Genomic DNA, 17,622 nt, shown 5'->3' on the forward strand with positions numbered 1-17,622 from the left:
ATGAGACCCCAAAAACTGGTCAGTAACAAAGATTATTAAATATGTATGGATAGGCTTTATACATGTACAATTATTGGTAGTTTTAATGAAGTTTGATCATTGATCCCCTCCCCTCTCAACATATTTACATTGCAAGTGAAAACAGGAGTGGTGAAAATCATCTTTGCACCACCCACTGCCTTTGCCTTGCCGTTAGTTCAAAAGGATGTTGTTGGTAGGACATGGCATGTGTGCTATCAACAGAACGCGGGGAGTGCTTCACATTCTTAAGACCCCTGAAGACAGCTCATGCGTGTCAGAAGGCAACTAGCCGCCTCTTGCCAGGCAGAGGAAAAGCAGCAAACAGCACAGTAATCTACTGACTTTTCACTGAAATGTCAGGAAAGAGAAATGTTATTTAAAAAAAAAAATCAAAAAAAAAAAAATCAGGAAGGTCATGATAGTATTGTCAAATTTTTACATGCTAAAATAACCCTTCTGTATTAAGCTAGTAGACATATGATAGAGAGAGGTTGTTATGAGTACCTGACTGTACCTTTATTAATGCTATATGTCTTCAGTACAAGCAAAGCAGGGTTTGCATCAGAGAGGGTGGCTGTAAGAAAAGATATCGCCCTTACGAAGGACCACTGACCAAACACCGTTTGATCTTCTGTCCATAAACCTAAAGAGGGGAAAGAAATACCGAAGCAATAGTGTTGCTTGTACTGATGCCACCCAGAGTATCAACACCAATCTGAAAACCTGCAGTAATTTATGCATGTTATACATGAGTTCAAATAAATGGCAGTTAACAGAATCCAGGAACTGTAGACCCTTTTTATATACATTGCACATACAGTATCATACACATAAACCAATTTGGATATACAGAAATGTTATTTGCACTCTATGAAGTCAAGTCAGCATATGCTTGGTTTATACTCACAATTAAATAAGGGGTGTATTCATAAGGAATTTCTTCAGTTCTTTGAGTGGAGTTTGATTCTCTCATTTCTCTCTCAAATATATATTCAGGTGCTTTGGTACAGTTGCACAGTTTATCATGCAATATCTGTGATGCCAAATATTAAGTTTTCACTTTACAGTCTCAATAAAGAACATTACATAGTTCAGCACAGTATGTTCAAATGGGCTACATCTAGACTTCCCTGTCAGTGTCTTTCTACCACTTTCTTCTTTATTCCTATGTTCATTTTCAAACAGTCCTTCCATGATGCACCGAAGTGGAGAGTAAACTAAACATTCATACACTGAGGAGGGGCTGCTGTCTGTCCGTTTTTATCTTTCCTACGCACTTTACTTTAAAATTTGTGTGTAAATATTGCACATTCATTTTATTTTTCATATTCAGAAGTAAAAAAGATAAAACTAACAGTAACTACACCTATGGCAAAAAGGATAACATGTACAGTTGCACCAAAAAAGTATCCGGGGGAGCCACAAATGAAAGGCTAACTCGTTTAACTATTTTTCTACAGTAGGCTAGGTTCCCTTGGAGACATCCATACGGTGCATTGGTCATGACTGGAGGAATACGTGGCAGATGCGGCAGGGCTACTGTATGTCAATGATGCCAACAAAATAGCCAATAAGACACAAGTTGGGAGGCATCCAGGGACTGCTCAGATATGGAAAAAAAAATGAACCTTGGGGAAAAAAGCAGGGATAGAAAAAGTCCCGATGGATCATCTTTACTATTACAGAAGGGACAGAAGACTGGATCGCTTCTACTATTCAAGTCAGTAAACACACACTCGAATATACAAACGTTGGGACACAGGCAAATAATGTGAGAGAAAGACCAAAAAAACAAAACAAAAAAAAAAAAAGTATGTAAACAAAGCTCATTAAAAGTACAATTAACATAAACAAAATGGCAATAAAAAACAAGAGGACAGAGGAAAACAAACCGTCAGAATAATACACCCATAAAATAAAAGTAACAAAAAAGAAAAAGTATTTTAAAACATTTAAACGCTCAATCTCTCATGGCTTTACAACAGATTCCTCACACCAAAAAAAAAAAAAAACTCATCAAATGGGTTTCAAAGCTGACAAACCACACATAAAGGAAATGAAGCGACACATGTAAAAAAGAAAAGAAATATAATAGAGATCCCTGCGTAGAGTCCAACCTGAATGTTACTTAAAGCCCAGGAGGGATCCCTCTTTCAGGCTCATGCTACCCCATTTTCCTTGCCAGGTATCTGCACTGCAAGTCCACGACCATGCTGAACTGGTGGAAGGCTCCAGAGAGCAGGGGAGGAGGAATAGAAGCAACAGAAGGGGTTGCGCTGACATTGATCCAGATTTGTCTAGCCTGTCGTTTGTTTCGCTTCCAGTCATGCAGACGTCCAACTTCATGTGCCGCCTCGGTTGTCATAGCAACTCAAAGGGCTAAAAATCGATCAAAGAGGAGCGGTAAGTGCGTAGCACTGCGTGCGTCTGGCTGGTTCCCTTTTCTGTGAGGGAACTTCTGCCTTTTGGTCTTGACCGAGAGCATTAAGCTGGATTCAAGAGTTATCTCCCCTCCTTTGATCGAAGCTGGTTGCAGGGAAGCCGAGGAGGAGGTGTATGAGACTATGTGTGTTTGTGTTCGTGTTCATTTGTGTGTGTGTGTGTGTGTGTGTGTGTGTGTGTGTGTGTGTGTGTGTTACCTGTATCTAAAGTATAACTCCTCTCCAAGTTGTCCTGGTAGTGGCTTCTGAGCTCCTTGTGTGTGTGTGCAAGTTTATATGTGTATGTGTTTATGTGTTGTTGGGAGTCTGTCTGTGTTATTTTCCACCGTACATCCTCTCAATGTCTTCCTGGTAGTGCGTTTTGAGCTCCTTGCGTTTCAGTTTGAATGCATCAGTGACCAAGCCAGTCTCTGGTGTCCAGGGCTCAGAACTCAGCCGGATCTTCTTGGGGATCTCAAATCGCTCCAGTTTTGCTGGTTGGGGTAGAAGAAAAATCACACGTGAGAGTGAAAGATACAGTGTATCACTACTGCAAAGTCTGGCACAAGGCAGGAAGTAATGTCACGCCCAACCTGAACAGAAAATGTGACACAGAGTACCACCAGTTGCATCGGTTACTGAATTTTTCTCTGAGCTCATATATGTAGCTTTAATGTAAGTGAAGGAGGCAGAAAGGATTTTTTTCCTACATGAGATAGCAGCTTCAGTAATGATGCAGAGGACCTCTTTCTCCATCAGGGGGTTGTTGCAGATCTCCTCCCATGTGCCCCTCACCTGCATCTGCTCTGCCAGCGCCATTAGCTGCTTGTGATTAGGCACCACAAAGCTGATCACGTATGACTGGTCACTGAAAAACATGTACAAGAGTCCACTTTATTTTTTTTAATTTTATTTCACCATTAGGTTGAAAGAAATCCAGTTATGACTACAGACCAAGAAGATGAGACGGAAAATAGAGAGCTGGTAGCTTAAATGTTTGTGCTTGGTGGGTCTGCATTTAAAAAGGACACTGAATTGAAGTCAAAAGTCTGTAAGATTAAGGGGGAGTCAGTGGAGAATTTTACCTGTTGGCATAGGCACAGATGTTGTCAATGAGAGGGCAGTTCTTCAAAACAGCCTCCACTTTTCCTAGAGAGACGTACTCGCCTGCTTGCAATTTCACCAGGTCCTTCTTACGGTCTATGGTAGGAGACCGTACACAGGTCAAAATCCTAACAAGAATATCATCTATAACATACGGATAATGTACTCTAGTTTTTGTATTTCTTACCGATGATCTTGAGGCATCCGTCGGGGTGGAACTCTCCAATGTCTCCAGTGCAGAACCATCTCTGGCCGTTCTCATCCACAAAAAAGTCCTCGCGGTTCTTGGCTTCGTTTTTGTAGTAACCCATCGTTACATTGGGCCCGCCGATCAAAATTTCGCCCCGTGGGTTGGGCTTGTCTGTGCTGTAGTAACCACCTAGAGGAGCACACACTCAATTATAAAGAAAATATCAGTGCATCTGTTGCTGTTTAGTTGGGTTGGATTGTTGCAATTTGACTCACCCTCCTCCCAGTCCTTCAGTGTGATCTCTGAACAAACAAGTGGAGCACCAACACGTCCCGTGCTGTAGTCCCACACTGAAAAACACCAGCAAAGACTCCTGCATTAGCATGGTAAATGTAGGTAGTTACTACAAATTAAATTCTCTTCTATATTTTTATTTGCTCCTCTCTTCATTTCCCCAAAGGGCAGCAAAACAACCACTCTTCACTCTCACATTTTTTCTTCCTCCCCTCTTACCCTCACTGATGGTGCCAGCTCCACAGGTCTCCGTCAGGCCATAGCCCTGCCCCACAGGGCAGCACAGACAGATGTTCATGAAGCGCTGTGTGGCAGCTGAGAGTGGTGCTCCGCCAGAAAGCAGCACCCGTGTTCCCTCCCAAGAGCGCACGCACCCGTTTGAACACCAGACTGCGAGGGGGGGGCACAAAAATTCAGTGTGAAGATGATGAATGAGAGGTGGAGGAGACCCCACCAACAACAACAACAACAACACAAAGACTGAAAAAGCAATAAAGACTATTACAAAGTTATTTAGTAGTACTAATATAGTAAACAAGTATGCATATGATTCACATAAGCTAGTGAATAAAACCAGACACCTTTTGTAGAGGCTACATGTTAACAAGGGTTATGTGGAGAATATGCACTAGCTTATGATTAGCCATGTAAGAGCAGAGGTTAATGTTTGCTCATGTATCACAGGGGAGGTAAATGTCAACTGAAGGGGCTTTGTTGAAGATTCAGCTCATAGCTCATGTGTACGGCAAAACAGTATGTGTGTTACCTGTCACAGAGAGGCGTGCTGTAGCCCTTGGAGATCTGCTCCATCTTGTAGTTGTAAGCCAGCACAAAGAGCGTCTTCTGGAACTTGCTCATCTCCTCCACTTTGGTCATCACATTCTTGTAGATGCGATCCATGATCTCCTACACACACCAGTTGGGAAAACTCCCAGTTAACACTTGTAACATTTCAAGTCTGTAATCTGCCCGGGCTGTCATTTGTTGATGTTATTTCAAAGTGTGCCTTTAGTATGATAAATAAAGGTAATTAGATTGGATAGATTGTGTTTGTGCGGTGATACGAAAACTTACTGGTACGGCAGCCATGAGAGTAGGTTTCAGCACGCTGGTATCCCCTTTACTGCCCTTCTTTATCTTAGTGGACTGAGAAAATGAAACAAGACAATTGTTCAGCTCTTGCTGACATAGGGGCTGTAGTGGCCAAACTACATTGCTGCCTGACCATGCAGAGCTTCAAAAGTAACCATAAACATCCTCAATGGATTATGAATTTAATGGGGAGTCATTTTTAAATAACAGGATAGGAGTAATGTGAGATCTTTTAGAGGACCTCATGAAAAGCCTAGCATTCTGCAAGAATCCAGGAATGTTTTGTGAAGGGAGCTACTGCAGTTTAAGAAGGATAAAAGAAATGCATGAATGATCATTTCCATCTCAGCTTCAGATACAGAGGATTTAAGTCTTACTTATGTATGTGTGATGCATCCAGGCGAGACATACTCTGTGACACTGACTGCAGTAAAAACATACTGGACGCAAGGTGTGTATGTGTGTGTGTATACACACTGACCTGGTCGGCTAGGGTCTGAGGAGAGGAGTAGCCGATGCGACAGCCATGAGAGATGCACACCAGTTCAGCACTGAGCTCTAAAACGTGGGCCAACGGCAGGTAGCCAATGTAGGTGTCTGTCTCACTGCCAGCACAAAAAAATAACAGCAGGTTAATTTCCACTAGAGACATAGAAGAAAACACAGTGAGGTGTGATGCAAAAGAGAGTACAAACTGTAAGAGAGCGTGTAAGGTAAGAATTGATAAAGAGAGGAGAAAGAGAACAAGCATGATATTTTGGAGATTCAGAGAGTTGCAGAACACAGGAAAAAAAAAATAAAGGAAGTGTCAGAGAAATAGCGTTGAATCTGATATTGGCATACTTGAGGTCAGGGATTCGCTCAGCCATGCCAGTGATGCCAGCCATGATGTTGCCATGGGAGATCATGACACCCTTGGGGATGCCAGTGGAGCCGCTGGTGTACATGATGACAGCGATGTCCGAGGACTGCGGCTGTCTGCGTCCAACTGCGACTGCAGAGACAGAAGACAAGAGGGATTACGGCTGGAGAGGAAATGCATTACAAACCAATATTAGTATTTTTTTAGCTGTAATAGTAAGTTATTATGAAGAAATCACTGCTCACTAAATTACAGAAATGTAAAAATAAAGTGAATGCTTTTCAAACAACTGCATGCTTTAAAAGGGTTTGAATATTCTTTGTATGGCTTCACCTAACGACTGTTTTCATTATTGATTACTCAATTAATTTCAATTATTTTCTCTCAATCAATCATTTAGCTTATAAAATTTCAGAAAGTAAATACCGAAATGGTTGGTTTGCTTGACTGCCAAACAATAAAAGAAAAGCCAGTGTCTGAGGACTGTGGCTATTTGAAGGTTTGAAGAAAAGTTATAGTTTTGAAAAACATGCATAATTCCCCCTCTTTCTATCAATTTTAATGAACACATGGTTTAAATTATTGCGATCTTGCAATAATGCAATACTAGAGGATTTTGGCTAGAATTATTTTAGAAATATGTATATTCTGAGTTTTATTTGAAGTATCAAAGATTTTAGAATATTCGATGTTTGTTTTCTTAAAATAAGAGGAAAAGTACAAACATGGCTCAAATGATACTCCAACACAAACACAGCACAATTTCCGCTTCTCCTCATTTTCCTAAAAAGTCTACCAATGTCATCATGGTACTGGGTGTTTGGCAAGTGATGATCTGACCTTTTGCTAACTCTTTCATACACAGCACATCACTCCAATTACACATCAGGGTGTTGGCTTTGTATTAAGCCTCCATCAGAGTACTTCAATTTCCCCCGACAAAATTGGAAACCTTTTTAATCACGTTTGCACAAATACTCACTATTTTCAGGCCTGGATCCAATCTCCTTCACAGCATCCATGTTGTAAACCATGATGCCTCTGGGGATGTCTGGCCATCTTGTGGGTTTACTGTCAACTACAATGATATACTGCAGCCTCGGAACATCACTCAGTATGGCCTGCGACATGAAGTTAGATGTAGGTTGGAGGGCAGAGGATGGTGAGTGAGAAGGAGAAGTAAATATGCAAACAGAACTGAGCTTCTTATTGAATGTTAATGTTACACACTAAAAACAACCAGTCATTCAGGGGCATACCAGTGTATTTAAAGTGCAGAGTCTTGCTTAACAGAGCTGACATGATGGAGATGGATGATGACAGTAAAGCAGGTACCTTAAGCCGGCTATGAAGCAGGTCTTTGCTTGTGATGATGTGTGTGACCTCTGTCTCGTTCAGGCCGTGGGCAATGGCCGTGGGTCCAAGAGTGGAGTACAGGGTCACAACTGTCAAATTCAAATCCAGTTAAGTTGGGCAGTCAGCTGAAGTGCTTCACTGTAGGTCCAAGAATGTCTGAATACACATGTTTATCTTTCTGGGACTCACGTGGGAAATTGTACATGAAGCAGGCTTGTGCTGCCACAATCCACTCTGCTCTGGTCTCACAGAAGATGGCGATTTTACACTGAGGCCTTTGGCCGAGAGCTGCAAGACCGCTACCAAAACTCTTTGCTGCCTGGTAGGCTTCCTCGTACGACAGCCAGTTGTAGTTCCCCAGAATCACCTACACACGAGATGCAAAGGTATGTGCAATAATCAAGAATATCTCCACATACTGCACCACACACCATATAGAAAAACAACACAACTGCTGTTTGGGCGCTTCAGTGCATCTTTTGAGGAGAATTTTCATAACTAAATAAATATGAACAGAGAGTGTAAATGAATCCAGATGCTGATGGAATTAATATGTGCACTGCTTTGCATTACAATTTAAAAGGGTAGCACGGAATGGCATGTAAGAGATGTAAGAGGTCTGATGTTGTTACCAGTCAGACAACATCATCATTCCTACGCAGTCATTTAGCGCCATCTGTTGGGCTTTTGCATCTTTGCAGGTGTTAATGAGGAGGCTCTCAGGGGTGAGACAAAGGAGCAGTAACATTGCTGCTCTTACACCCGCATTCCTCACACTGTGAACAGTGGCGGGCTGTGCTGTCAGCCTCACAGACACAAACAAACTTCCTGTGACACCACTTATTCACCTTAACACTTTTACAAACCTAAAATGTGATGAGCGGTACCACTCACTAACATATTTACTTTCTTGCTCTTGATAACATTTAAAAGAACAATGACAGAATCTGTCACAAGTGAGCAAGAGTATCAGGGACAAATCAGTGCAACTCACCTTCTTGAAGACCTTCCCGTTCGGCTGGAGCTCATCCTCCTCACTGAGCACCTCCCTGGTGCCCAGACAGTCTCTCTGTGGAAACCTCCTGGTGGCATGTTCAAACATTTTGTCCAGGGTGTCCACCCCAGGATGCAGCCATGCTACCAGCTTTCCTTGGCTGTTGATGGCCCTGTAAGGCCCTGCTGGGTGTCTGCTTATCGAGCGCGCCTTGATCCGGCGAGCCTGTTCCAAATTGGCGCCAGCTCCGGAGAAGAAATACCAGGGTATGAAGGTGATGACGGAGTAGACCCAGACCACAGAGCGGAAGACCTGCAACAGCAGGGGGTTCATGTCCTCCTTCAACTTCATCTTTAAGAATGAAGTCAGCGCTGGAGGTGAATCAAACCAGCAGAGCAATGAAACTCCGCACTTGTGACTCCTCTGTAAGTATTCTGACTTGCTACTGAGGGGGAAGGTTGCAGGCGGGGGTTTGTTTTGTGCAGCAAGTCAACCAGATCTGGAACACAGAGACACAGAATGAAATCTTAGAAGTATAGTTTTGAATAAAGATGTGTCAGCAAGTTTGGAAATATCAAGCGGGAGCAAATGTGAGCAACAGCCTCCTGGTAAATTAATCCTTGCTTGCATGAAGACCATCTCTGCCTATTCTTGGGCCAGTTCTAAGTCAGCACTATTGATCTCACCAGATCTGCTAGCCCTGCTGCGTGGAGGTCAGCCTTAGCATGATGCTACGACACTTGTCACCGTCAAGATTTAATAATAGTGCTACAATGATTTGTTGATTAACTGCATAGTTGATAGACAGAAAATGAATTGCCTCTCACGTTTGAAGATTTTCCGTTTTTGTGTTTCACTGTAAATTTTTATTGTTTGTCAGACTAAATAAACAATGTGGAGGCAACACTTTGTGTTCTGGTGACATTTGTATCCAGATCCAGGCATTTGTCATTTTTATACAATTTGTAGACAAAATAAATGATTCTAACTTCCTAATATGTGCAGCTATATCAAGCAGTGGTTGCATTAAAGGCAAGAAAACACTACCTCTCTAATTTTCTGAAATTATACACCTTCTCTATGCCTCACCAAAAGTCTGCCGCAGTGCCACGCCGTATACTAATGTTTGCTGGATTATGCCATGTGCTCTCCCTGTTTCGGCTCTCAGTTGTTTGGCTATACTACGAAAACCTTTGGATAAACTCCGGCCGTCTCCCAGAGAGCTCAGCTATTTTTAGTGTATCCTTACGGCCAGAGTGTAAGTTGCAGTGTAGCCCTGTAGCCGCTGTGCCACAACATGCTAGAAGAAGCAGCAGTGACTCATTCCGCAGCTTAGAAGGAGAGGGCCTGAGGCCACATGGGAGGTTAGCATAACCTGGACAGCCAAAGTAACAGCAGTGAGAAGAATCTAACACTGGCAGATTAGGTGGGCAGCTCCCGGCCATATGCAAACACAGGCTACGAGAAACAACCTCAATGTTACTCAGTAATTCTACATGTTACATTCAAGAACATTTAAGGAAGCTCTTTCTTAGATAAACAAATGTTTTTCCTTTCAACATGCTATAATCCTTTTGGTAAATTGCTCTTTCATTCACTCTGCTGCCGTCTGGCAAGCGATACAGAAGTATCTGCTGCCGTACACCAGACTTCGAAGCAGTCTCTTTCCTTAGGCTGTGAGACTACTGAATTCATCCTCCACCCTCTACCGTGAAAACAGTTTTATTTTTATGACTTGGCTATTTTTTCAGCCATCTATATAACTTTTGGTTTTTGTGAATAGCACAGAGTACATCTGTACTCTGTATAATGAAATATCAGATGCACAATGTCGTGTTGCGTAATGATAATTAAACTGAATCTTGAATATCAAACAGAGGTATGTGTGTACAGACATTTAAATTCAGTTAGCGTATGAGTCCTCTGTGAGTGTGAAGGCCAACTAGGCTACCCAATACTGGTCCCCTACACTGCGCCACACTCCTGTGCTCCATGAAGGACTGTGGCACTATGGCTAGTGCAATATTACACTGTAGAGGCCAAGTTGTTTCTACACAACAATAGATTATTGCCTCTCACTGAATGGAGATCATCATAAATTCAAAGCAGCATTTGTATGTGTATGTGTATGTGTTTGTGTGTGTATGTGTATGTGGATGTCTATGCAAGTTCTCCAAACTTCCTCATCTGGATACTTAACTGAACATCACATGACTTATAACCTCAGAACTAAAAAACAATCACTTTAGAATGACTACAAGGCACTTCTGCCAAAATTTATCCACCCATATCAAACTGTAAATGTATATAATGCTGCAAGTCAAAAGATGCCAATTTCATTTTTTCTTTTCTCTCTAAATTTACTGAAAGGTGTCATGAGAATGCACATTGTCAGCGCACTCTGCTCCAACACAAAGAGCAGCTGCATTTAGTATCAACAATTAATCTAAAGACACGTCGCATAAACCGATTCAGCATTATGGGTGAAAGATGAACCTGTTTTTCCAGCAAATCGCATACCACAACCTACTGAGACAATTCGGCCGGATTTGGGCAGGGTAATCACACAAAGAAGTCACACAGGCAGTCAGGCGGGCAAAGACTCACTCGGTCTTGGTTTAAAACTTGTAATACAGGTTCAGTCCATGTGTGCTTCGTTTTGAATAAAGTCAGCAAACCTGCTCCTGGTTACTATTTCAACTACAATGTAACACAGGATCAAGACAACAAAAAGCTAATTTTCAAACAATTAGCAGAAACTCAGATTTACAGTCAATACTTCATGATGAAAGCATGACTATAATTGTAACTCCAGCCCCCCCCCCATGTAGACTTGCCATGCCACAAAGCTGACAGTAGGCCCTCGTGCTTATTGTCATAACAGCAGTATTAAACAAACACACACAAAAAGAGATGTGTTCAACACCAGACAAAACTGTGCTCTCTACAGCCAGTATAACCATACCTAGGGCAATGTGCTCCAAAAAGCAGGTTTACTGAGTTATTGGGATCACTCACAGACAGGGACTTGAGCCAAAATACTTGGCCCTCGAGATAAACAACACAGACCGACATCATATTTTAGTGAGCACAACAACTTCCAGCTCAACAATTCATAATGGTCTTCATCTAACTATTCATTAATGATGAATATATTGTATCTACAATTCCAGTATCAGAGAGAGCGTCGGGACACCAGGATGATGTTAAAGTACAGTATTTTCTTCCATGATTTGAATCTAGTGAAAATTTCACGCGTTTTCTCCAGCTTATTAGTTACATAGTTGAATCAGATAATGCCTTATATTTTAACTTACCATAGGTTATAAATTCTGCGTTAATTTATTTATCTGGCTGTTGCTTAAGCTTTTCATAATGTCTCTGCGGTGGTATTCTTGTGTGACGCGCTACATACGTTGTCATATCGAATATGTTTTGATTTGTGTGTCCTTATCTTAGATAACGGCTATCATCGTTAGATAAGATCACAACAGACTGTTTTTATACCCCGGAGATCATTTTAGATATCACGTGTGCTGCTACCAAAGCTTAACTAAGGGAATAAGCAAGCGGATAGTTTTTCATCCCAGGCAGCTGATAACAGGACAGTTTTCACTTTGGACTGTCTGAAACAATTAAAAAGGCCAGCGAACCAACATCAAGATTAGCAGCTAGCGGCCAGCTCAAAGACGCGCTAGCAGCTAGCCTTTAGCAAAAAAAGGAAGCTAACATCTAGCGCTCCAGCTAACCACTGCAGCTGTTGATACTGATGTCGCAAAATCAGTGCCTCGATCAAAACTCACTTGAGAATTAAAATACGGCACATGGCTCGTACTGTACACAAATGTGTGGCATATTAAAGGCGACGTGGCGCGCTCTTGAGCTATCCAGTCGCTAACAATCAGTCCCTCTCCTCAACATCTGCAAAGCCTTCACACAGCAACACATTCTCTCACCTCTTTTCTCAACCGCTACGCCTTAGCCTCTGCGGGACTGGAACGGGTATATTAATCCTTATAACCAAAGCTCTGACATCATATTGATAAAATCTTTCAACACAGTGTAGTTGGTTATAAGTCACACTAAGTCTCGCATAAAATGAATCTAAAATTGAGTAAAACTGTTAAAATCTGAGCATCACCGGGTATGTGCTACCAGCCCGGAAGCTACTGAATCACGTCACGGCATTTCTCTATCAGCGATTGGAGCGCTAGAGGTGGCGCGTGCTTGGGGCAGCGGGGACGTCAGCGGGGTTACTCGCGGTCACAAGTGCCAGTCGGCCGGCCATCAGTCACCGGCACAGCGAGGCGGCGTGTAACCCGAGCTGCCGGTCTCTTTAAATGTGTCAGCCAATACTCCACCTGCCTACCAGGTTTGCCAAACAGTTTTTATTGAGAATTAACTCCATAAAGCGAGCCAGAGAGCACACCAGTGAGTGAACTAGACAAAGAGAGACGCCTATCGCGGGGAGAGAGAGACTCAAATTGAAACCTATTTGCAGGTAACTGCGTAACGTACTAAGTGTGTAAGATAATTATGTGCAATTCATCTGTCTGTGCTGGGCAGACTCGAATGTCTGTGTGCTGCCACCAGCGGATCATCCTCCTGCGCGCGTTTCCCGGATGAAACAATGGTATGAAAGTCTTATTAGAGACTACTCTATAGTCCTGCAGCAAACAGACATAAAATACTCGGTAGTCTACCGACTTAATGGGTGCCCAAACTTTTGCACGTACCACAATTACTTTTTTTTTTTTTTTGAGTTCATGAAATAAAAACACTGCATTAACATTTAAAGAATGTTTGCTTTAATGTCTGTTTGCTTCAGGGTTGAAATTTTCTTGTCATCACTTAAAAAAAACAAACAAAAGACAATATATGTAATTTGCCCAGGGTTACACAAACTGCGCATTTCTGTAGACCAGAAATATAACCACACCAAGTAATGGTTCTTGAATGTAGCTTATGTTACGTTTATAATCGGCATGCCATTCATAAATCCAACTGGGATCTAAAATACAACAAGGATCTAAGTAGGCCAGACAGGTTTGTACGTTTTTATTTTGTTTTTATTAGTGTGGAATCTGTTTTCTATAACAATTTTTACAAAGTGCTTTATCAGAATGAAAAGACATCAGAGGATGATAAACTGAACCTAAAACACAATTGCTCATTGCTGTAAATAATATCAAATAAAAGTTTATTATACTTAAAATCCCAGAACAACAGACTAAAGACCAATGTGTTTAGGTAATTTAACCTCCCCGGTTTAGAAGATTTTTCTCCATGTCATGCACCTTCTGAACTCTATATAGGCCTTTATCACAGGAGACATTTTGACATGTCACAGTAGGAAAAGCACGGGTGTAAATAATACTGTGAGATATGGCTGTTTTCTGTTCAGCTGCTTCAGTTTCAGGGTCCTGGTTTTGTGCAGGCTGGTTCACTGTCACACTGCCATGACGTACCAGTACACTTGACTCAGCAAGCTCCAATTATCTTTTTAATGCAAACACCAGACATGATATTTTCTCTCCCCGGGCTATAAGAGATCATCCAGGATCCAATATAATCCTAAATTTAATCAAGACATTCATTCAGATGGTAGACTATGCTTAATTAAATACTGTTCACTGAGATGATTTACTGGACTTTCATCATCTGGCACCAATGTACATTTTCCTCATCTTTGTTCAGTAATACCTAACTGCAAGTCACACCGTAGCTTTTGGTGTTTGCAATAGCTTTTGAACACACGTAAACATTTTTCTTATTTAGTACAAGTAATGTAGTAGTAATTGATGATGGTGGACATAAAGGTGCTTTGTCATGCTTTTTAAAAATTAAATATCATTAAAACGGTTGTAGTTCACTCATCTTTAACTAGAGGAACTTATTCATGGGATGTAGAAAGTATATTTTTGACTTTGGCCTGTGGCTCTTTGTTCTTCTCCCTCCGCTTGTCCCTTCTGGCCTTGTTTCTTTTCCACTCCAGTTGGGTCCTCTCATTTGTACATGTCAGCATAGGACAATGACTTCATTTGATCCCCCTAACAAAAAAAGCCAAATACATACATTGAAAGAAAACAGTTCCTTATACTGAAATCATCTGACAAGCACCATCCGTGATAGGGGCCTCCTGAAACAATGTGTCAATTAGTCATAGTGCTAGTGTTGAAAATCAATATAGCCTGGTCACATGACAGTAACTGGTGTCCATTTGAAAACGGAGGACAGCATAGTTTGTTGATTGACTTACTAACACAAAAAAGAAGCGGCTACCAAAAGTTGCTGATGGTTGTGGATGATGGTTGGCGTAAAAACCATCATAACCATTATTAATAACCCAGTACAGTGACCGAGAAACTGAACCCCGAAATACCTCTTTGTGTACTGCACATTGTTGTGTTTTGTCATCTCTCATAAGAGGTAAATGAGTCTATTTGTGGACCTGGGGAGGACACGTGAAAACTAATTCTTTCAGCTTTATTCCTTTTTTCAGTGCTCATAACGCTACTTTATAACGGAACTGAAAAGAGTGACAACTGGAGACAGTAAGTTAAAAAAACAGCAACAAACATACAAAAACATGAGTTGATTTTGAAATAAAATGAACAGTTTGTCATAATTGTATCATTTCAACAGTAAGCATATCGTGTCGTCCATCTTTTCCTTTGCTGCTTTCTCACTTTTATACACCAGAGGGAGTTGGTGTGTGCAGTTCTTTCATGAAGGCATTGCACTGCACCCTTTCATAAGGCAGGGAGTGGTGTTTGTATGTGAGTGTTCAGGACAGAGAAAATACTTCTTTGAGCTACACGATGAAAGTGAAATGGCTGTGGTAAGCCATGTTTGACACTGGACACTGATCCCTAATCGCTGCTCTTCGGAGTGTTTGCATGCTTGTTAGACCATATGGCTGTAGAGACATATTCTGACAAATACATGCACACATACACACAAATTCACGCCGTATCCTCCACGCTCGGGCACACGCATACACACAAGCATGTGACCACATGACGAGCCAGAGTGTGTACGGAGTGACGATAATCGCTCTCCTTGGGCTATGTCTTTGAGGTCATCTTGATGGGACACAAACCATCAGAGGGCAGATGTTACAAGCAAAAGGAACACTTTCATCTCCTCTGTGAAATATGTGTGTCCAATCTGATAATGGCACAGGGACACACTTTGCACACACTTGAAGGCAAGACACAGGAAGAGAAGAAATGTATCCTGGAACTGTCTGTTTCTGGGTGACCCCCCCATCCTTTTTGACAATGTGCACAATGGCTAATGACTGTTCCCTTGGGATCCAACTATGACAATCACTGACCAGTGTCATGTGACTTTTTAGAGTGTTTACTTAATGATCTGTTTCTTTTAAGTTCTTGCTGCTCCAACAAGACTGACAAGACCCAAATTAGTAAACTTAAATTAAATATCTACGCTTTTGCAAGAGCTTTTGTTGTAAGAAACCACTGTTACATTCAGATCTTTGAAAGTAAAACAGGTAAACTAATAACTTTTGTGCCCCTGGCTGATTATGAAGCCCCCTTGACGTCCAGTTGGACTTATAGGGAAGAAGGGGGAAGGGCTTGTGTGGGGATTAGGGAACAAAAGGATCTTTCTCTGTCATCAAAGAGGATCTGCTCCCAACTCATCCCCTGCTCTGTGGCAACAGCTTTTTATTTATCGGGAGTGACGGCTTGAGGGAGGAGGGAGGGTGGGATATAGTGGGAGAGTTTGATGGTAGGGGATGCAGATTTCAAAGTAATCTTTAACTTTAAGCCCTGCAGTCCCTGTGAAATGAAGCCCTCTGCCCCAGACACAGTGTTGCCTATGGCTCCCAGTGGAGGCCTGCCACTCCTCCTTTTTTTCCCCAAGCTTTGGTCACGGTGGCATTTAAGTGGCATTACTCGCCGCCTGGATGACCAAATGAGGGAGTCCCTTTGAGGGACCTGAAAGGGATGGATTTTAACTCCTGAGACCAGTGTCGCCCTTTAAAATAACACTAAGTGGAGATACATGCCTGCTGTGTTATTAGGATTCAGCAGATACCTCAACCAAATGGAGACATCTTTGTGAATCATAACTGATCTAATAACCCAGATACTGGGTGTGAAGTGAACTAATAATGTAAACATTGTGAGGTGTATGTTTCTCAAACACATGAGATGATGGGTGAGAGGGGATGCGTATTTGTGGCCTATTTTGTATGAAGAAAAATCCACCAAAAAATCAATTAAGCATTCTTTTATTCCACGCTTCACTGTAACCCAACACCTTTGAGAGTTATCCGGGCGTGGACCAAGTCGTTAGTGGAGTTTATATCTTCTTGCAGTTTATATGGTTTGGGAAAGCAGACTTGAGCACAACAGACGATTTAAAACCCCTAAGAGAGGTCATCTGCACTTTCATTGTCTCGCTACTTTACATCACTACTTATTTGGGCCCCCTACCCCAGAGTTATTTCTCTCATCTTTTGAAGGCTCATGTCCCCTCAGGGTCATTGGCCTGGGATCCCCTGCTGACCTGGTCCACCACGGGGAGCCGTTGTAATAAAACAGAAGTAGTTATGGCGTAAACAGGTCCTGTCATTGGCACAATAGGCCATGTTGTTCGAGGTTGTGGTGGCAGGATAATAATAATATAAAAATTTTCAGTTACATACCGACAGCTTGAAACATAGGCTACATGTAGGCACACATGCACATCTGCTCGCACAGTAGCCTCCAAGCACCTTATGAGATTTTTTTCGTATAAATAGTTGCAGTGCAGTTAAGAAACGCAGGAGGGGAGTAGGGGAAGATACTGCTGTAACGAGCCATATTTCTATTATTCCAGCCTGTGGCAAATTAAAGTGCTCTTTCAATGATTTTAAGGCCTTCTGTGCAAGCGTGTGTCATAGCATGACATGCCTGTACACACTATCCCATTTGTATTTTACTCAAACAAGAACTCGAGGCCAAAGTGCATTCCCTTCGAAAGGGTTAAAAGTAAAGAATAACGGAGTTGAATTTCAAAGGTACATTCTATAAGAAAATCAAACAATATGGGAAGGCACTGAAGCTTCACATACACTGTCTCCAAAATGATCCTATAGTAGTTTACCTTTACTGCATGTGCTGTAGATATAGTTGAAATGTTTTATGGACTACATTTAGTAGATAGTATACAAGTGTTGCTTGAGCCATGATGCTCATAAAGTCATCAGTTTGGGTCAATAACGGCCTTTTCACAGCAGACATTTTGGCTTGTCATAGCAGGAAATGCCCAGGTAATA

At 41.8% G+C, this 17,622-nt stretch overlaps 1 protein-coding gene across 1 annotated transcript; it reads right to left on the minus strand.

Annotated features, from left to right (window-relative positions):
- Window positions 1–2,622: 2,622 nt before the first annotated feature.
- On the minus strand, window positions 2,623–12,506 carry LOC120799185 (long-chain-fatty-acid--CoA ligase 3-like). Its single transcript, XM_040144143.1, is given in 16 exon segments — window positions 2,623–2,935; window positions 3,152–3,309; window positions 3,527–3,641; window positions 3,733–3,924; window positions 4,011–4,085; window positions 4,249–4,379; window positions 4,381–4,419; window positions 4,796–4,935; window positions 5,104–5,175; window positions 5,603–5,726; window positions 5,965–6,115; window positions 6,966–7,104; window positions 7,319–7,428; window positions 7,529–7,706; window positions 8,334–8,832; window positions 12,290–12,506. Coding segments are annotated over 15 exon segments (2,133 nt in total). The 5' UTR covers window positions 8,685–8,832; window positions 12,290–12,506; the 3' UTR covers window positions 2,623–2,777.
- Between the last annotated feature and the right edge of the window lie 5,116 nt (window positions 12,507–17,622).

This window comes from Xiphias gladius, chromosome 14, assembly GCF_016859285.1.
Source record: "Xiphias gladius isolate SHS-SW01 ecotype Sanya breed wild chromosome 14, ASM1685928v1, whole genome shotgun sequence".
Classification (NCBI taxonomy): domain Eukaryota; kingdom Metazoa; phylum Chordata; class Actinopteri; order Istiophoriformes; family Xiphiidae; genus Xiphias; species Xiphias gladius.